Source organism: Euprymna scolopes, chromosome 13 (assembly GCF_053919585.1).
Source record: "Euprymna scolopes isolate OS-2025 chromosome 13, ASM5391958v1, whole genome shotgun sequence".
In the NCBI taxonomy this organism is placed as follows: domain Eukaryota; kingdom Metazoa; phylum Mollusca; class Cephalopoda; order Sepiida; family Sepiolidae; genus Euprymna; species Euprymna scolopes.
Genome location: NC_136494.1, coordinates 50,294,848 through 50,317,660, shown reverse-complemented (window position 1 = coordinate 50,317,660; position 22,813 = coordinate 50,294,848). Strand labels below are relative to the sequence as shown.

Sequence of the window (22,813 nt, the reverse complement as noted above, 5' to 3'; positions counted from 1 at the left end):
ATTTAAATAAAATCTTTCTTTTAGTTGATTGGGCTGAACTGGCTAAACAATGGATTGCTCAAAAGGAAGCAATGTCGTCAGGGACAGGTGACGATACTACTCAGCCTCCTCCACCACCACCACTACAACAGCAACAACAACAGACAATTCCACCCTTACAACCAATCTCTCAAAATCAACCCCATTCAGTCCCACCTCCTCCTCCACCCTATCCACCTCTTCCTTCTGAAGTAAAACCTTCAAATGTAGGGACAGGATCATCCGAAGGAGGGAGAGAACTTGACAATGCTGCAGGGACAAACACTGGTAGCACTGGTCCCCAACAATCGATGTTACTTGAACAGATACCACACCCATTGCAACCGTTACATTCCCAAGTATCTGGTGAGACCCAAAATGAAATGGAAATATCAGATGGTGAAAATGAAGGAGGAAATCGTGAATCAAGTAAGTTTATAAAAACAGTTTTTTCTATCTATTGTAATCTAATATATAAAATGTTCAATAGTTTGTGCTTTGCTGAGCATCTTTTTAAATCTGCCCTTGCATATTTTTTTTTTTTTTTTTTTTAATGAAATTGTTTAGAAAAATCTTTATAAACTTTCTGTGAAAAATTAATTGAAAAAGTATTGCTTAAGTCCTCTGATATGGTCATAAATACAGGGTGTTTCAAAAGTCTTGGGAACATTACAAATTCGTATATCTCATGAACTATTCCAGGTAGAAAAATGAAACTGGTGTCATTTTAAAGCTTGCTTAATCAAGTTTTTGGTCATACTAATGATTTTCGTCTTATCTTTCCATGTGCAGTAATGGCGTTCTCTAAACAAGACAAGGCGTTTTGCGTCCTCCAATTTGCAAAGACTGAATCGTGGACATGTGTTCAGCGTGCATTTCGCAGGAAATTTAAAAAAGAAGTCCCTGAAAGGAAACCCATTGTCAGATGGCATGCTAAATTTGTGAAAGATGGGTGTTTGTGCCCAAGTAAGCGAACAGGTCGCCCTTCAACTTCAGAAGCTGCAGTTGAGCAAGTCCGGGCAGCCTTTCAGCGGAGCCCCCGTAAATCAGTGAGAAGAGCCAGCAGGGAACTTCAGCTTGCTCCAGCAACTGTCTGGCGTGTCTTAAGGAAACGACTGCAAATGGTACCTTACAAGCTCAAGTTGGTCCAAAAGTTGAAGGACACTGATAAGCCACTTCGCCGTGACTTTTGCATTGCAATGCAAGAGAAGTTGGAAGATAACGGCTTTGATGACCGGCTTGTTTTTAGCGATGAGGCGACCTTCCATCTGAATGGCAAAGTTAACAAGCATAGCACTCGCATATGGGGTACTGAGAATCCTCATGAAATTCTTGAGCACGAGCGAGATTCACCAAAAGTGATTGTGTTTTGTGCAATTTCCAAGAAAGGTGTCTATGGACCGTTCTTCTTTGAAGAGGCAACTATCACTGGTGAATCCTATCTCAACATGATGGAAGACTGGTTAATGGCTCAGTTGGAAGAAGCAGAATCTGATGACTTCATTTTTCAACAAGATGGTGCACTACCACACTGGAGACTTAGAGTAAGGCAGTTTCTTAACACAAGGCTGCCTGGTAGATGGATTGGGAGATCTGGGCAAGGTGATGACGTTCTCATGCCCTGGCCTCCTAGGTCTCCAGATCTTACCCCGTGTGACTTTTTCCTTTGGGGCTTTGTCAAGCAACAAGTCTATGTGCCGCCCCTTCCAAGAGATATTTACGAACTAAAGGCTCGAATAACGGCAGTTGTGGGAACCATTGACGTCAAGATGCTGGAACGCGTTTGGCAGGAAATGGACTATCGACTAGATGTCTGCCGTGTGACGAATGGTGCTCATATTGAGCAAGTTTGAAGATTCCTCACAAAACTTGAAACTTTAACCTTTCCAACGGTACCAATTTCATTTTTTAACTCCTAATAGTTTTTGAGTTATTAAAAATCTTTGTTCCCAAGACTTTTGAAACACCCTGTATATTTGCTATTTATAAATTCAAAGATCTAATATAATAGTAATTGTTATTAATAGTATGAATATGTTTTGCCTGTTTTTCAACTGACATTGCCACCATTTTTTTATTTATTTTTTTTTTTCCAAGTTTTTGATTTTTGATTATTTGGACTATTGTTCCCAACTTTGGTATGATTCTCATAATGTTTTGGCCAATATAACCTCCAACCTTTTCCAGGTGTATCTTATCAAACACTAGGATCTTTCTGTGAAACTTGGGAAGCTATACAGATTTATATAATCGTCTGCAAGGACCTGTGGCATAATGGATAAAGTTTTAAGTAAAATTCAATTCCAAATGACACTCTTCTGAAGTGTGGACTACTAAGAAATACAATTGAGAATTACTTGAGACTTCTTGGTCATGGCTGATGGAATGAGAGCCATGAGAAAAATAATTTTCGTTCAAAATTCTGTTCAGATTCCCAAGTTTAACAGGACGAATAAGGATCTCAAAAGCCAAGAAATTCAAAGGGGACACTTTTCAATTGACATTAGTTGACTGCCAATATGTTATTTGTAAACAACATACAAAATCTGAATTATTTGTTTTATTTGTTGATTTTAAATATTAAGGAAAGATTTAAAGAAAGGTGGGACAAATTTTTATATAGGGTGTGTTTTTTTTCTGAGGGAGTGGGGGGGGGGTCCTTTTTTTTTTTTTTTTTTTACCAAGTCTTTTCAATAAGCAAACGCAGAGATGGTGTCTATCGAGTAATTTCTTGTTTTAAAATGAGTTCATTCTGTACGATTATTCAATTTACTTTTTTTTTGTTTGTAGACATTTAAGAAAAACTTTAAATAATTATTTTAATGTAGGCTGCATTTCTATTTTCTTGGTTCTTATGTACTTTTTATATCCCTGTTTCTACTCTCGTTTTTTCTCGTTAACATACCCCTATTCCAAATTTTTAGCAGTGTGCCGCCATCAATGGACTTTTTTTTATATAAAACAATGGTCATTAACAATTTTTTTTTTTTTTTTTTTTTTAGATTAACCTATTTCTAACTGATATAAATTATTGCACAGTAAAAATAAAACAAAAATTATTTTTCTTATTTTGAATTATTTAATCAAGAAAAAAATTCATTTTTTACTTGATTACTAAATTTATAAAGTTATTCTAACAAATTTGAAGATTCTCATAGACCCTAGCATGGAATTTTTACTTGATTAAATAATTAAAAATAACAGAAACAAGAACCACCCTATTTTTTTTGTAGTTTTTTTTCAAGTTCAAATTTTATGATATTTTTATTTATCAAATTGCTAGGTGAAAGTACAGAATAGTTACAAAACACCCTCTCCATGTTAAGAATGGTTTCTAAATAACATTATTTCAGTGAGGTAACATTTTTATTTTCAAATTATTTAATCAAGTAAAACTTTCAAGCAAAGGTAAATGAGACAAACAATTTGGGTTGTGTGTGTTGGTTTGCAAATGATATGTGCGTGGCAGTCAACCAATGTGTATTGAAAACTGTCCCCCATGAATCTCTCAGCCTCCGGGGTCCTTATTCCATACTTTGTCCATTTAATAAGAAACATCTCAAGAAAGTTGAGGGTTACATCAGCTGAAATATTGTGAGAATAGTGGACAAATTGAGAACAGTAGTCTGAATAATACAAATTATACTGGCCACAAAAAAATAAATGTCATGGTGCCTAAGATGTTTCAACTGTTTTAACCTAATTTGTGCTGATTCCAGAAATGCTGTCACTTTTTTTCTACCAGGTTTAGTTTTTCTGCTATGGTATACCCTTCTCTGCAGGAAGCTGATAGCTACAATAAAAACAGGCAGATTGAAAAAACAATATTTTTATGTAACTTTAACACATGTATTCATGAAATCATGCCAAAATATTCACAGTTAAAGCTTTAAGTTGTAAAAAATGCCAAGCATAGACATCATCTTCCATAAATTGACATTTTACTAGGTATCCCAAACTAGCCTAGTTTAGGATGCAAAAACTGGTAAATAAAGTTAAATTTCCCTTAACTTCAACTTGCGATATCTCATTTATTTTTTGGGTTATTTTGATAAAGTTTTGATTTAAATAAAATTTAATCTTTTTGCTTTATAAATATATAATTCTTTTTCTTGTGTCTTTAATAGTTTTTTTTCCAGGTTACTTCAAGTTATGTCACTAATTTTGGTGAACGCCGTTTTATTTTTTACACAAAAAAAAATGTTGGTGTTTTTCAAATTTGGCGTGAGGATATTGTCAGTCTCTAGGTATAAAAAAATAGTACCATTTTAAAGACAAAAGGTCAGTTATCAATATGGTGAGATTAAAAAAGGGTTTTAAGTTTTTCACCAAAAAAAATCCAATTTGAAAACTTCAGTGAAAAAAATATGAAAGAAATTCAATTGAAAAAATTTCTGAAAATTGCATCGTTTTGTAGAGAAATATCTCCTCTTTAATAATCTGTTGGTGTCATATTACTATGCTCATAAATCAAGGAGCACCACTAATAAAAGTGAATGTACCTACACATCGAGATTTACAACTTAATGCCAAGTGACCGTATCAGTATCATCACGAAAATCAACCGTCAGCACGAACGAGCCCGCACGACCCAACGAAAACGTAAACAAACAACTTGTTTTACTATGGATTTGTTTTTGTTTATTTAAAAGTTATAGAAAGTTATTGTTTAAAATAATATTTTTAGTGGAACAAAATAATGTCAGTTGTTTATTTTCTATATCCTCTTTCAAGCTTCATATGTTCTTTGCGTTATCTTTCGGTTGGATAAACTTCAGCATTGCTAAATTATCTTTTAAAAATTAACTGGGTACATTTTAAACCAAAAAACATATTTAGTAAAAAAAAAAAAAAATTAAAATATAGCTAAGTTTTAAGTTACGTGCAACAAGTCATGTATAAATAAAAAAATTAATTTCACGTAAAAATGTGCATTTTGTTGTTCTATTGGGTGTTTTTGATAAATTTGAAGATTTTGTTAAATTATTTTTTAATTACACTGTACATTACTTAAAAAATAATAACTGAAAATATAATTAAGTTATGTGCATGTTGCGCGTAAATGAAAAAATCAATTTCATTGTAAAAAATTTTTTTTGTTTGTTTATTTAATATTTCTCGAGACAGTGCTTCTACAGTTTATCGCCGCAAATGGAGACGCCATATTTTCTGTCATTAAAATCCGGGGGAGAAATCAGTATTTTAAATTATGACCGAAGTTAGAAATAAATAACAAAAAAATTAAATTAGATCTTAATTACTTCCGGAAAGAGTTATGAAAAAAAAGTAAATAAAGAAAGTGGAAGAGAACATATATCTGTAATTATTTAATTAAAATGTTTCGATTTAATTAATGAAAACGGGAATGTTTTTCATGAAACGTATATATTTTTATTATTAAAAACAGAAAATGAAAAATTATTAAAAACAGAAAATGAAAATGACATATTCATAATTGTCTAAACTGGGCGAGCGCCATTTGAAAACCAAAATATAATTGTAAAAACATTTGTTGAAAAGTTTGTGTAAGAAAATATAATTTTAATAAAACAATTTTATAATAAAAGCAACATTGGATTTTTATAAAATAGTTTTTTTTTTTTTTTCCGAACAAATAAATAATTTTAATGAAACATTTTTTTGAATTAAAGCAACTTTAAAGGGTCAACAACAAATTAATTTAAATGAAACTGAAAAGTCATTATTTAGTTTAATTTTTTTGTTATTCATTTCATGCTTCGGTCATAGTTTGTCCAAGATAAAAAATGAAAAATAGAATGTCCAAGATAAAAAAAAAAGAAGCTAAGTAAAAATATTAACTGTTTCACATGAAATTAAGCAAATATTCTTTACATTTCCAGGCATATTGTAACCGATTATTTTTCTCCACTTAAAATAGAATTATAAACAATGAAATAGTCTATTCACCTGGCTTAAATAATAAATCATGGCTATAGTAAGAAAAGAGTCGCTAAAAAAAAAAAAAAAAAAATATTATGCTAATTTATTTAGAGGACAGTAGAACTTTATTTAAGTATGATACTTAATATAATCAGCCATGGTAAGGCCCGAGAAAAAAAATCAAATTAAATAAAAATAAAAAAATTAGAGAAAATTAATTAAATAAGAAATCTACGTGACTCCCCCCCCCTCCCCTTCGCACACTGCCATCTCCTTTCTGGACACCTATTCCGGGTGTGTGTTTTCCTAGTTATAAAGCCTATGCTCTTGATCCATCACTTCATTGAAACACCAGGAAAAGGGGCTCCTATGTCTTAGTCAGCAATTCATCAATCTGTACAATTGTCTGTAAACTGATATCATTAAAAAGTTAGATTAGCTCTGTCTATTGCAACAACCTTACACGCTTCTTTTCTTGACAAATTAGCCAACCACATTACAAACGGATTTCCTTTTACAATAGAGTTAATATATAATATTTAAGCAGTATACTTAATATGTACAATTCGTACATACTAAACTATAACCACCTTGCTACCTATATCTAATCGCCTATCTTGTGCTACCAGATCAGGCTGCCCTGTGGCTTCCTGAGATGAAATGCACCTACATTGACGTTTTTTTTGTTTTCTAATCTTTTTTGTAAAACTTAATTATGTTCTGCAAAACAAAAAACAAAAACAACAGCCTATCTCCCTCCCCTTTTTATTTTATTTTTTCCTACCTTACTCCCGGTCCTGGATATGACCTTAAACTACATCCGATGGTGAGGTCCGGCTTACGGGCTTGGGGAGTGTGAAGCCACCTCTTAATTGTCATTGCTCTCAGATCCACCCTGACCCGGAGTGGTAGTACCTGTTAGGGTCCCAACTATGGGTTTGATAGAAACAGATTTTAAAAAGGAAAAGAAACAACAAAAAAGAAAGAAAAAGAAAACAAATATATTCTATTAAATTATTTATTTGTTTTTTTTGCCCTGTCGGTAGGGCATGAGAACAAACCGACTGCCCCCCTGCAGAGGGTAAAAATCCCTCAATGGGGCAACCAGTTAGCCGTGGGTTGCTACCTGTAATGTCTTAGGACGTGATCCTGGTGATTGAGCGAACCTAAACCAGGATACATAGAAGTTTAGGCACCGCAATGCATTACTTTGGCCCTTACTTCGATTAGACGGGCGGTCGGAGAGGCCCGATCCGACCAATCGGCCAGTCGCGTCAAGCCCCACCATATATTATTGCCCATTCCAAAAACTCACTACTAACACAACACATCCCCCCCTATCCCACAAATAACCCTATTCCCTAATATATGATGGAAAGCGGTGGCTGAGGGTCAATCGATTAGGTGTGAATATCGATGACGAGGCTGTAAACCCCTCAGGATTGCTACAGATCCCATAGCAATATCAAGAGAGAACAGATAATCATTATGATACCACCAAAGTCGGTTATATCATCATTGTATCCCTGTGGAGGCTGGGCGAATGGGTTTCCCCCCAGGCTCTTCCCAAATATGACTCCGAGGTGGGTGGGGAACAAAGATGACGAAAAAAGAAAACAAAATATATGGCTTATTCCTCCCAAAAACCACCCAACCACCCAAAAGGAACCCACTCTGATGTCTCTGACATCAGTAGCTTTGAGGAAGAGACGATAAAACCAAGGAAGTCAACATTCGTAGTAATAGAATCAATGGAGGAAACTCCTTTGAGCAAACTATCACCTTTTAAAATTGAAAAAAATTTTAAAACTCTAAAACCAAAGTCTATTAAAAACAATTTAACGGTAGCCTACTAATAGAAACCCATAACGAAGAACAAACTAAAGAAATATTGAAACTAAAATTATTTGAAAACATCAAAGTCAAATGCTACAGACATCCAACCCTAAATACCTGCAAAGGAGTAGTGAAAAGCCACGAACTTGCACTTTGTCACTTGGAGGAAATCAAGACAAACTTACAGAAACAGAATGTGTTAGATGTTCGTAGAGTTCAAATAAAAAAAAACAGTGAGAAAATTGGTACCAATACATATATACTAACTTTTGATTCCCTCACCATACCCAAAGAAGTGTAAGTTGGATATATGAAAATAAATGTAGAAATTTATATTCCAAACCCCCTCCAATGCTTCAAGTGCCAGAAGTTTGGACACCATCAAGATCGGTGCACACGATTACCAGTGTGTGGAAGATGTGGAGAAAGCGGCCCACACATTGACTGCAGAAAAGATTTCAAGTGTGCCAACTGCCTTGGAAATCATGGCGCTGGCTCTAGATATTGTGAAATATGGAAAAGAGAAAAAGAAGTGACCAAACTAAAACATATAAAGAATATATCCTGCCCAGAGGCCAGGAAAATCATTGAAACTAAAACATATGCAGATGCAACTAAAAAAACTACTCAAATCAACAATCAAAATGGTCATATACATGTAACGGATACAACTGACAAGAAAATTGATGTCCTAAGCAAACTAATAAAGGAAATGAAAGAACTATTAGAAGAAATGAGGAAAATGAATAGTGCAATGTCTGCAACCAATCCAAGGATAATATTAAGTAAAGACACTACTGAACCACAAAAAGAAACAAAACCACAAACCATTTCTACAAAAACAACCGAACAACCATCAAACACATCACAAGCCAGAAAAGAATCAAAAATCCCCCCTGACGAAAAAAAAAAAAAAACAGGAAAAGAAAGATCCCGATCTATATCTCGAACAGGGACTCCGACAGAAAATAGATTTGAGGGATTGGAGACGATGGAAGTTGAACACAATTCCAAATGATGAACAAAATATTACAATGGAATATCAGAGGGATAAAAGCAAACCAAAATAAACTCACATTATTAACAAATATGAGCCCAGCACTTGTCTGTCTACAGGAGACCTTTCTGAAAGAAAATAATACCATCAACATAAAACACTACACATCTTACAACTACATAAATAAAGATACGGACAGAGCTTCTGGAGGCACATCAATACTTGTGAAGAATGAAGTCCCTCAAAGACAAATAAATATAAACACAAACTTGCAAGCAATTGCAGTTTCAGTGACTCTACATAGAACTATAACACTTTGCTCAATCTACATCCCTCCAAAAGATACAATCAACGAAACTGAGATAACTCAATTAATAAAACAACTCCCTAAACCCTTTTTTCTACTAGGAGATCTCAACAGTCACAATGTAATATGGGGAAGTAAAGAAACAAATAAAAAAGGAAAAGAAATAGAAAACATAATAAATAAAAATAATCTATGCCTCCTTAATAATCAAAACTACACCTATATGTACCCAGCAACAGGTACTTTCACCGCCATTGACCTTACCTTATGTGATCCTTCCATATATATGGACTATGATTGGAAAGTACACAATGACACCTGTGGGAGTGATCATTTCCCAATCATCCTGGAAAGTCTAAGTACTAGTACTGAACAAAAAACACCCAAATGGAACCTACATAAAGCGGATTGGGAAGACTTCCAGGAACAGTGCAAAAACCAATTAATTATCGAAAAGAAAGATGAAGATGACCATTTGAATTACTTCATTAAAACACTCACAAACATAGCAAATAATACCATACCGAAAACAACCAAAACCAACAATCACAACAAACCTTGGTTCACAAAAGAATGCAGAAAAGCCATCAGAGCTCGACGAGCTGCCTTGAGAAAATTTGAAAAGTACCCAACAAGCGAAAATCTGAATTTGTTCAAAAACAACAGTGCAAAAGCCAGACGAATCATAAAGGAATCCAAAAGAACAACATGGAGAAATTATATATCCAAAATTAATGTGAATACCAAGGCAAAAACAGTTTGGAACATGATGAGGAAAATAGAAGGAAAGTGTAGTAGTACACCAATATCCCACATCTTTAAAGGCAACAAAATATACACCGATCAAAAAGACATTTCCAATAACCTGGCAGATAATTTATCAAAAATTTCATCATGTGACGGACAAACAGAGAAATTCAAAAAGATTAGAGAAAAGGAAGAGAAGAAGAAAATTCTATTTAAATCACAAAATACCGAAAAATACAACCAACCTCTTACCTTGCCTGAATTAAAAGAATCGTTAACCAAATCCCATGACACAGCTACAGGGCCCGATGAAATTCCATATGAAATCCTCAAAAAACTTCCAGAAACCTCAATGAAATTTTCATTATTATATGGTCCAGTGGAAACGTACCTGAGACCTGGAAAGAGGCCACAATAATACCAATCCCCAAATCTGAAAACTCAAACATCCAATCCCAATCAAGTAACATCTCAGATCCATTGAATTTCAAGCCAATAGCTCTAACAAGCTGCATTTGTAAGACCATGGAAAGGATTATAAACAAAAGACTAATCTGGTTCCTGGAAACAGAGAATCTTATTACAGAATTTTAAACAGGATTCAGGAAAAACCGAAGTTCAATAGACTACATAGTCAAACTTGAAACCTTCATCAGAGAAGCGTTTGTAAGGAAGGAACATTTAACAGCAGTGTTTTTTGACATGGAAAAAGCCTACGATACTGTGTGGAAGTACAGTGTTACAAGGGATCTGAAGGCGCTTAGACTAAAAGGCAGAATGCCAATTTTTATTGAAAATTTTTTAAAACATAGACGGTTCAGAATAAAGGTTGGCACAGCTCTCTCGGACTTGAAGGAACAAGAGAATGGAGTATCTCAAGGGAGTATACTGTCAGTGACCCTGTTCAGTATCCAAATTAACAACATTGTAAAAAACCATAACCCTGGGGTAGCTTGCTCCCTATATGTGGATGACTTCCTAATATGCTGTAGATCTAGATATATATCTATAATAGAAAGGAAACTTCAATTGTGCTTAAGCAAAGTAATGAGATGGACGGAAGAGAATGGATTTAGATTCTCCAAAAGAAAAACGAAATGCATGCATTTCTGCAAACTAAAGAACATGCATAATGATCCTGTCCTAACCATGGAAGGAACGCCCATACCCGTTACTGACCAGTACAAATTCTTAGGGATTTTATTTGACAAAAAGTTAACATTCATCCCACACATAAACTATCTGAAAAAAAAATGTAACAAAGCTGTAAGTCTTTTGAGAGTGGTAGCACATACCGATTGGGGTGCAGACAGGGAAACACTCTTTAAACTGTACAGAGCACTAGTCCGCTCAAAGCTAGACTACGGTTGTTTCATATATGGATCAACCCGAACATCATATATAAAAAGCCTAGACCCTATTCACCATACTGGCCTAAGATTGGCCCTAGGAGCATACAGAACCTCCCCCGTGAACAGTCTATACACGGAAGCACATGAACCCCCACTAGATCTAAGGCGAGAAAAGTTAGCCCTTCAATATTTACTCAAACTGAAGTCTTGCCCAAACAACCCTGCATACCAATGTACCTTCTATCCTAAATATGAAGAACTCTTCAACATGAGAGGAAAAACTATCAAAACTTTCGGGCTCCAAATGAAGGAAAGCATTGAAGAATCGAAAATTCCAATCTCCAGCATTCACAACTTCATATTGCCTAAAACACCCCCATGGACCATGAAACAAGTAGAAATAAAACTGAACCTAAACAAAAAGTCTAAATCTACTACGAACCCTATCGAATACCACGGCGAACTTCAACATTTAAAATTACGATATTCAGACTACACCTTTATCTACACAGACGGGTCTAAAAGCAACAATCACACTGGATGTGCAGCAACGTACCATAAAATCACAATGAAGAGAAATCTTCAAAATGAAGCCTCTATATTCACTGCAGAGACTATAGCTATCGATCTAGCACTCAACATAATTTCAGAGGAAACCACCAAAAACTTCATCATTCTCACAGATTCTCTATCAGTCCTATTATCTATACAAAATCAAAAACAAGAAAATCCACTAACAACAAAATTAATAGAAAAAATCAATAACTACTAAAAACATTATTCTTGTCTGGATCCCCAGCCATGTGGGGATCAAAGGCAATGACAGGGCAGATATAGCTGCAAAAAGATCTTCTCACCTTCCAACTGACAATTTTAAGATTCCACATACTGATCTTAGACCCCAGATAAAAGCATACATACAGGAAAAATGGCAACTGCGGTGGAGTCAGCAAGAGGGCAGCAAATTATACTCAATCAAACCTGAACTTAAGGAACGATGTCCGGACATCAAGAGATCACGCCGAGATGATGTGATATTGACTCGGCTACGCATAGGACACACCAACTTTACTCATTCTTATATACTAAATGGAGAATCGGCGCCAGAGTGCATCCCATGCCAGGAGACACTCACAGTAAAACATATCCTAGTTGGGTGTGATGACCTCGCCCCAACTAGAAAATTATATTATACAGAAAGCAATATGGAGGACCTTTTTGACAAGGTCAACTCAACAAATATTCTAGCATACCTAAGGAAAGTAAATTTATATAAGAAAATTTAAGGAAATTTAAAGTCACTCAAATATACACATCCATGTATAAATACAATATTTAATTTCTTAGTTCAATTTTATAAAAAAAGGGAGGAAAGGCTGAAAACGTCCCCCCCCCAATAAAAAATAGTTTAAAAAAAAAAAAAAGGACTCTGGCATTAAATGACCACATAGGTTGATATGCTGTAAAACCAATCAATCAATCTAATCGCCTATACTGGATCCTCATCAGCTCACAACTTACTTTTAGTATCCTCGGACTGTTAATTTCTCAAATCTTATATCACTAAGACATTCTTCTGAATAGATACAAAAATTTCTCCCAAGCAGTTCAACATCCAGTGATCATATATCTAATCCTCATTTAATTCCTTATATCATTTTGAATTTTACCTTAAATTTTCATTCTATCCCTAAGCTAAGATGAACACCTCATAATACTCTATTCAACTACTTTTAAAAAATTAGATAGACGCAGTTACAATATCAGAGACTCCCTTGAAGTGCTTTGTGCCTGACCTAGTCTACGGACTTGAACAATAAACCACAACATTACCTATAATTCCTCTCAAAACCGCAAAAATACAGCTGCTAGTATGCTACGTATATCCTATAGATACTTTACCTCCAAGATGGCTGCCTTAGTCTGTTTTGCATGACAAATCTTTTTTTTTTTTTTTTAACTCTACCCCAAACTCTATACCCTGTGTAAGTATACTGTACTGTTACTTAAATCCTCTCTCCTGATCACTAACTAACCAACTGCTCTATTTCCTAAGTTGCCATTAAATCTAATCCATTGCACGTAACTTAGAGAGGTCCTAGCTCTCAACCTTTAACCCTAATAGACTCGATTTCCGTAAATCGATACACATTAACACCTAAAGATTTCTTAGGCATGCTTTTGATTATACTCTTAACCCAAAACTAAGCTTCTAAGTAAATACTTACTAGCCATAGTCCTATACATAGATTAAAAATGATTCTGTAATGAACATCAACCCTTAATATCTTCTTTTGATAGGAGATGGTATTGCAATAATTTATGCACAAACTGAACCGGTACTTATCATAATACAAACTTCCGGATATTAAGAGAAAGGTGAAGCCATCCTCCTTCGTTATAAGTCTGAAGGCAACATACTCTGTCTAAAATTCCATACATTCGTATACAGTGAAAACATGCCACTTATCCATCCATCTATATTTAACTATACTTACAGAATACGCCATAACCTATATCTTTCAGCTATACCTGTACTAAACTGTACTCCGAATCAAATGTTCTCTTGTATCTATACTGAGCATATATCTTATCTTTTAGTCGTATTAAATACTCAGTTTTGGGCACCAAATCTTAATTTCTAATATTAAGTAAATCATACTTTAACATGTTATCATATTCCTAAACTAACAAAACTATATCTAACCATTCATTCCTAAAATAACAAAACTATATCTAACCATTCATTTCTAAACTAACAAAACCATATCTAACCATACATTAACTCGTCTCTCTCAAAACAATGCTGTTGCAAATTTAGTTGCTTCCACTGCATGAATTCCTACTTATCCCCTCTCCCATTAAAAATGAAAATGGAAAACATAGTAATGTCCTTTTTAACCACGTTTGAGGAGTGTAATTTTTCAGTAGATGTTAACCTAAATAACCGATTTTTCAATAAGATATTAACCTAAATAACCAATTAATATTAACTACCCATGCGGGGTCGCAGAAATACCTAGATTAGGACTCAGGCGCAGGGCGAACCCTCTCGGTGCTAATGGACCCGTAAGGTCATCCGTCTAGGAGAAGGAAAACTCTGAAGCTAAACCTAGGGGAGGAAGGCCTCTTCAGTCCTGGACGACAACCTCCCTGGAGCTGGTGACTCAAAGAAATCACTGGTTGACAAACCTAAACTGCTTAAGGAGGAGATAGGCTTTCATACTCCTTCTTTGCCTATTAGCCAGACGTAGAGGTGCTATCACAGGGACTTGTCAGAATCACCCAGTGGTTGACCTTGTTTCCTGACTAGGGCAATGAACGCCGCTTTTCCCTGCTCCCACCACATCCCATCTCCCTAAACTGGACACAGTGGGGGTGCTTCAGTACCATATATGTCTGTGCAGTTGGACTGGGCTGACTATGTCTAATGGATTGAGGGTACCGGATTGACAGTTCCTGTCTGCTGTTTCCAACTGATAGTACAGGAGCTCTAACTCTTTAGTAGCACTTAGAGCAGTTGCTCATCAACAGTTGTATAATATCGGGATGTTTGTAATGCCATATCGCGCATGGAAAGGGACCCTGCACTCATCCCCCGTGGGCTTTCCTGAGACCACAATCCTGTAGGTGAGGACAGCTGATGGTCTACTTGTATTGCATGTCTGATATTCTGCACAACCACTTGTCCAGCACTCCTCACTCACTCACTCTAACTGAAACTTTTAAATAAAATGAAATGACAGCTCAAGCAAAAGTTACGTTTAAACCAGGACCAAACTCAAAAGAAAACCAATCTGCCTCCTCCCTTGAGGCTTGCATTTACGAATATCCATGGACTTAGAACTAACTTAGATGATGTTGAATCATTTCTCCTTGTAAACATCCCGGATATATTAGCATTCCCTCTAATCACTTTAACATGCCTGGTTATCTCCCACTCTGCCGTAAGGACTTGGACAGACATATGCATGGGCTTGGAGTCTATATTTGGAACACCCTCCCCCTGACTAGAGAAATAAAACTAGAATCAAACGACCAGACCTTTATGTGCTTCAGACTAAATATGCAACATAATATTAGCTACTTGTATTTTCTCTACCGCTCTCCCTCAACCCAGGACTGTACCCTAAACAAAGTTTCTGACAGCATAGATATAGCACTCTCGATACTAGTGCACAAGTACTTGTATTTGGTGACTTCAATGTCCACCACAGTAACTGGCTTGGATTCTCTAATTAAACAGACGTAGCTGGTAGCACAACGGATAGCTTCTCTATATCTCATTCCCTATCTCAGACGGTTACATTTCCGAAACGTTTCCCAGACCAGCAAAATCAACATGCCTCATTTCTAGATCTCTTTCTGACAACAGTTCCCGATGATTGTACAACAAATGCCCACAGCCCACTCGGGAATGCTGATCACGCTGTGATAATGGTAGAAATCAGCCTAAATTCTCGCCCTCAACCTGAAGACCAACTACTCAAAACAACGAGGTATTACAAAAAGGCTGACTGGGAAGCCATCAGGGAACTCATCAGAGATGCCCCATGGCGAAATATCTTTTCTCTTCCAGCGGAACAGTGTGCAAATGAGACCACTGAATGGTTCAAAACTGCAATTGAAGCACATGTTCCATCACGGAAATTCTATAGCAAGCCCCACTCTCCCCAATGGTTTACTTCTGCTTGTACAGCTGCCATTGCTCAAAGGCAGCATGCGTCCCGCAAATTCAACCGACATAAGTCCAGTTCAAACAAACAGAAGTATATAGAAGCTAAAAGTAATTGTAAGAGAGTAATAACAGCTAAGACAGATTACACTGAAACCACCAGTAAATGCATCGAAGCACAGAAATTAGGAACCCGTTATTTTTGGAAAACTACAACAGTGTAGTAAATAATGGGCAGTCAACGATTCCCCCACTATAAATAATATATATATAACTTTTAAATTCAAGTTTTACGATATCTTTTTGCTTATTAAATTGTTAGGTGAAAGTACAGAATAGTTACAATACGCCCACCAGTCCGGTAACATAAGTGCATAAGTATCAATAAAGTGATTTTTAATGTCATATTCAGCTAAATCGCACTTGTAAAAATGGTTTATTTTATTGACACTACACCGTAATCATATGATTTAAATTTTAGCAGACGAAACATTAGGAAACAAGAGTAAGTAAAACCAATTATTAGTGTTGGGACGATTCCTAATTTTTATACGATTCCGATTCCAGGAAAATATTGATTAACGATTCCGATACCAAGTATGATTCCGATTCCGATTCCTAGGGAATTATTGTTTTGAAATATACCAGATAGTTTTATACTTATGGTCTGTAGTTCCCAAATATGTTCCCTAACTTTGGAAGATATATTTTATGTCTACACTGCCGTGTTTTGGTTTAAATAAAATTATTATATAGTAAACTAAACAGAAAAATAAGCAAAATTTATTTTAGAGAAAATTTATTTTACTTAATTGGAATACAGAAAAAAAAACTCAAAGAAAATAGAATTTATCCTTCAGAGAAAAAACAAATAAAATAGAATTTATATAACAGAACAAAAACAAGAAAATTAGAGAATAAATACACACGATTCATTATTTTGGTCCTCATAATTAACAGATTTAATGAATTAAATAAAAAAAATATAGCGGAAGAGAAAGAAAATATATACTAATTAAATATAAAAAAGATAAATATTTAATTTAATAATTTATAAATGAACGTGTGTAATGAAAAAAATACAATATACCACGTGACATGGCGCCGTAGATACAAAATAACCTTTCCAAAGTTAACGACCATATATGAGAAATACCATTAATCGAAAGTTTTTGTGTTTTATACCAAAAGGTAGGTATAGCGAAAAGTTACAATTAAAGGAATTTCAAAAACGATTTTTTGTTTGGCTATTGATAGTTGTATTTGTGACGGCAGTTCTTCAGACCTCCATAATTCACAAGGAGTAGTGAACACCTATTATTTTTTCTTACTTTTTCATTGCTTTTACATGTTGTTTCTAACGTGAAGAATAAGTTTAGCCAAACTAATTTTGAAATAGGGTATATCAAAGGAACACATATAAAAATGATACCACTATAAAAAACAAATGAAATACTAGATAAAATTGAGCAAACATAATTACCAAAATTACAGAAAAAGATTTAAAAAAAAAAAAAAAAAAAATGGTGAAGTTTGTTGAGTGAAATGAATTATTGAAAGAAAATTAATTGAACTAATAGAAATGTTAAATAAAAAAAATGTCACATTTCAATATTTTTTTAATAATTACATTCTCAGGGTTGTCGAAATTAAAAATTAAGTGATTTTTTTTTTTATTAGACTTCTTTCGAAGCTTATTACCTTGAAAAATACATTTAAAACCCTGTTTTTTTTAAATAAATTGAAAAATAAACGCAATTAAAAAAATTTAATTGATAATTGAAACTTTAAAAACATGTTAAACATTGAAAAATTACTTATCTCACAAATTAACGTCCAATAAAGTAGATCCAGTCTTCATACAGGAATTTGGTTATAATAAATATATCTTTCCCAAACTTAAAAATTAAATCTTTTTTTTTTTTTTTTTTTTTTTGGAGAGAGAGAGTGCTTTAAAATCGCCGGGGAGTGCCGCCTAAAATTTTAAAGAAGTAAATTTTAGGAGTTTATTGCCTTTCAAAGACTGTTATCATAATTTATTATCATCATTTAATTTCCTTTTTTTCCTCCCCCACACCTTTCCATGTGGTTCAGTAGTTAACCAGTGCTCCTGTTGCTGTCAGTCAGCTATCTTTACCTAAGTTTTAATTTCTAGTTAAAAGAATTTTTCATGAATAGAATCAGCATTTGTAAAAATTATTTTTTTAGTTGTATATATTGTATTTACTCTTTGAAGTTAAGGAGGGTTAAAAAATTGGTGACACCTAGATGGTGACATAGGCAAAAAAAGAAAAAGGACACTGCGATTTCGACCCTCACTAATAAAACTGCTCTGAGTGACTAGTTGGTAACTTTTTGTTCCTTTTCCTCCAATTTATTTGGATGCTTCATAGTTAAATGTTTTAACATGTTGGTTGTGGTCATGTTAGATGGTTTTATTCCTCGCGATATTTTAATTTGACAGACTTTGCAAATGGCTTTCAACTCGTCATCTTCATCAACTTCAAAAAGTTTCCATGCAAGACTTTTTTTTGGACTTTGAGCCATGTTAGAAAATTCAGTTTATCTGTAAACAAATAATTTACTATTAAATTTTGTTTTAAAGCTAGTCACTTATTTGGATGATTAATTGAAAATAATCCGCTAAAAAAGACAAAAAGAAAAAAATATAAAGGGATGGGGCGGTAAATTGTACCAACCGGTAGTTTAACAAAAAAAACTTATAGAATTTAATTTTTGAAACCAATGTATAAAAGTTTACATAATGAAATGCAAATATGCATTTTCTTTTGAATTTTTTTTTTTTGGTTGACTGTTCAATTCACACATGGTTGATGCGGTTCAATATTGCTAAACTATAAGTCTTAAGTAAAATTCTGGGTTTGTATTACTGTACACATAGATTCGAAAAAGTTGTCAAAAAACAAATATATAACAAATAAATGTTATCAAAGGCAAGATAGGTTACTTTTCTACCAAACTAGATATATTTTTCGTGTTTTTATTCAATTTAACATGTTTATTCAGCTTGAAAACCATACAGTGTTTACCGATGTATTGGAACATTCAAGATGGCGTCTTATTCTCTCTTTAACATGGTAAGTGTGGGAAAAGATGTTATAAATAAAAAAAACGGATAAAATACTGTTAAAAACTCGCTCAATATATGTTACCGTGACATAGGTTGACATATATTCGGCGAGTTTTTAATAGTATTTTGTATAGTTTTTTATTTATAACACCTTTTTCCATACTTACGGTGTTAAAGAGGGTGTGAGACGCCATCTTGAATTTTCGAATACATCGGTAAACACTGTATGGTTTTCAAGCTGAATAAACATGTTAAATTGAATAAAAACACGAAAAATATATCCAGTTTGGTAGAAAAGTAACTTATCTTGCCTTTGATAACATTTATTTGTTATATATTTGTTTTTTGACAACTTTTTCGAATCTATGTGTACATTATTACAAACTCAAAATTCTATTTATAAATACTTTTTAAAATGAAATTATTTAATTAATCGTAAATGTTATTTAGACATAAAAATTAATTGATTACAAAACCTTTTAAAAATATATATATTAATTTCTTTTTCGTTCGGCAAAAAACTGCGCAAAACACTTTTAATTTTCAATTTAAAATTCTAGAAAAAAGATTATATTATTCTGCTTTTAATATAATCAAATTCAGGGTTTTATCTTTCTGGAGAAAAAAAAAAAAATGGATTTTATTTCAATGAAATTAAAAAAAAAAAACTTGACTGAATTGAATTAATTACCCTTAAATTAACGAAGGGGTTATTTAATAACTTTAGGTTTGGAAGAGATAGGTATGGGGTCGATTTTTTTGAAACTTCAAAAGAAGCAGACTACTGTCAAAACTTTGCGAAATAATACAACGTGATCAATTTCATTTTAGAGATATTTCTTTCAAAAGCCTTCTTTTAAAAAAAGAAAAAAAGTATATTGATCTATTAAACCTTTTACTGTTTAAATAATTTGACTTTGCTCGTTTTATTTTAAGAAAATATAAGTTGAAAAAGCATTTTCATTCAGTATTAGAGGATTTGTCAGTAAAAAAAAAACAATCGCCAAAAAGATAAGCGTTTTTTTATTTTTACTCGCAATGTAGAGCCCTGCATACTTCTTTTCAAGTTAACTCTTTTGTAGTTTTGATTACAATAGATCTGAATGAATGAACCTTGTAAGGGAGGGGCACTAAGCATTGCCCTGTTAATAATGAATTTCTCTGGTTTCTTTTTATAACATGCTACATTTCTCTCTTGCGGTTAGAAATATCAGGAAATTTTTTTCTTTTTTTCAACATCAGATTAAAAGAATCGTAATATTAAGGTATTTTTTAATGATGCGATTCCGATACCTCCCAAAATACACGATTCTTACGATAAACGATTCCGATTCCGATTAATCGTCCCACCACTACCAATCATTATTGAATGGAAACTAATCTACTCGATTATAAAGGTGGGCTCTCTCTACCGTGCTAGAAAATTACTTACGGCTGAAAGTATCCTGTACCTCTATAAGGCCACCATTCGCCTATGTATGGAGTACTGTTGTCACATTTGGGCTGGTGCATCTGCTGCTTGTCTCTCACTCCTGGACAGGGTTCAAAAGAGAGTCGCCAACCTGATAGGTTCTGAACTGTCATCAAGACTTCAGCCTCTGTCCTATTGATGAGATACTGCATCCCTCTGCTTGTTCTACAAATACTTTAATGGTGACTGCTCTATCAAACTACAAGCACTTTTACCTCCTCAACATGACTACCCCCGACAAACCCGACAAGCAACTAAGTCCCATCCCTTTATAGTAGAGATCCCTAGGTGTAAGAAAGCCTTTTACTAGTAATACACACAGACGAAAAAAACGCTTTGGATAATCACAGATTTCAAGGTAGTTCTACTAAAATAGCCATATTTTTCAAACCAAAGCACTTCAAGTCTTCAAATTACTACTGTTTTGTTTGGAAATGAATATACTTTCAAATGAATTAATAAATATGAATGTACATTATATATTTTAAGAGTTTTAAGCAAATAAAGTGATAAAAATGTGAACGTCATAAAATGGCGTTTTCGGTAAGGTTTTGTAATGACCCTCTCTGTTTTCTAAAGGCCTGTACCATGATTCTATGAAGAATTGCGTCATGAAATTTGGGAAGCAAAAGAGGTGTTAATCTTAATACTGTCAAGTGTCCGAAATATTTTTTACCATTTCTTTTTTTGTCGTGTTAAAAATAAGACTTTAATATGACAAGTATCGAACATTTTGAAAAAAAATTTCATCGGACACCCACTAGTAAGTAAATCATTCTTTTTACTATCTTTATCAATTAAAAGTATTATTCTATATTGAGTAGGACCGCGGTAATTGATAATAATTTAAAAGGACGTACCTGAAAAAAAATGTTTCTATTTCTCGAGTTTGGTCAAATTGATTTAGTATTAGTAGCAGCAGCTGTAGTATTAGTCATAGCACAGTATAAACAACACGCGATCTTTAATTTTTATTCACGAACGAATTAAGAAAAACATGAAAATATGAATATAAATGTTCTGATATGTTTAATTAGAGCTATTTTATTATCAGAATAACATTAGTTTAGAACTATTCAGGTTTCAGAATGTATAATAACAACAATCCCAACCAATTCGGCATTGCAATTTCTCACATTTCTGGTCAAATTTAAAAACATGGTTAAAACATATTAAATTAAAACTAAGTATAACATTTGCTGACTTATTTACCTGTCGAATACACATATATATATATATAACTTTCTAAAACACTCTTTAACCCTAACAATAACACTAAGTTTGAGTGACAAGCCCCCCCCCCCAACAAAATACCTCTGTAAGCCACATACAAGACTCTAAAACAAATAAACAAACAAAAAAATAGATCCTTCCTTAAAGAAAAATGCACATAAAAAATAAACTGGTTAACTGTCCTAAAATGCTAGAATGGCCTGGAAATGGTGAATTATTTTACATTAAATTTTTGTGAAGCTAACCGCACCCTCCCCTCTAATATTGTTTTTGCTGTTTCTGTCAAGTCTTCAGTATGCTCACACATAATTTTCCTTAGCCCTACAATTAATTCAAAGTCTGAATCGCAACCCTCCCCATATTTTAATTGCATAGAAACCCTCTTAATAAACCAAAAAAATAAAAAAAAAAACAACTAAAAGCATACATGATTTATCTCCTATAGAAAAATCCAGTTAACTGCCCTAAAACGCTAGAATGACCTGTAATGGGGAATTATTTTACATTAAATTCTAAAATAATTTGTTTATCTTTCATTAAAGTTTTTCATGGCATTTCATGCATAATTGCCTAAAAAGGTAGAATACCATTTTGGAGGGGTGGTCAGAAGGGGTTGGGTGGGGTTAAACAAAAGGTGTTAATCTACAATAATACCAAAGAAATATTGCAATATATTCATTTTTAAATGGTCCTATGTTTAGATTTAAGTTTTTTGTACATAAAGCACATTACAATTCAACTTTGACTTCTCCAACTTCTTTTCTGTTTATGGATACATGGCATTTTTAAGGAATTGAAGCATATTTATGCACATTTACTGCAGATTATTTGGAAACCATGAATTTCTGGAGATTTTCAGTCGCATATTCTGATTCCTTGTACAAAAATATACTTATATGGTAAATTTCATTGTTTAATCTTGTGTTTTAACAAAGATATGACATTTTTACTGAAAAAGTAGTGTAAAAAATGTGACGAAATGCATATGGTCTTTAAAGAAGGAAAACATATCCAAATGAGTGAGGTACAAAAATAGTCATAACTTCCTTAATTTTAATTGGATTTTAAAATTTTAAAAAGATTCTTTCTTAGCTTATCAAGCTCTTTCTATGTATACCAATATTGAAATATTTTAAGCTATTTCAATTTTTTCATATGTATTGCTACTTTTACTCCAATAGCTTC

General features: G+C 33.6%; 1 protein-coding gene across 3 annotated transcripts in view; it reads left to right on the top strand.

Moving 5' to 3' along the window:
• LOC145292015 (uncharacterized) overlaps window positions 1–22,813 on the top strand; it is a 176,427-nt gene that overhangs the window by 40,088 nt on the left and 113,526 nt on the right. For all 3 annotated transcript variants that reach the window (XM_080138012.1, XM_080138011.1, XM_080138013.1), the window contains exon 3: window positions 25–447. In XM_080138012.1, coding sequence (XP_079994138.1) covers window positions 25–447 — 423 coding nt within the window. The remainder of the gene's footprint in view (window positions 1–24; window positions 448–22,813) is intronic.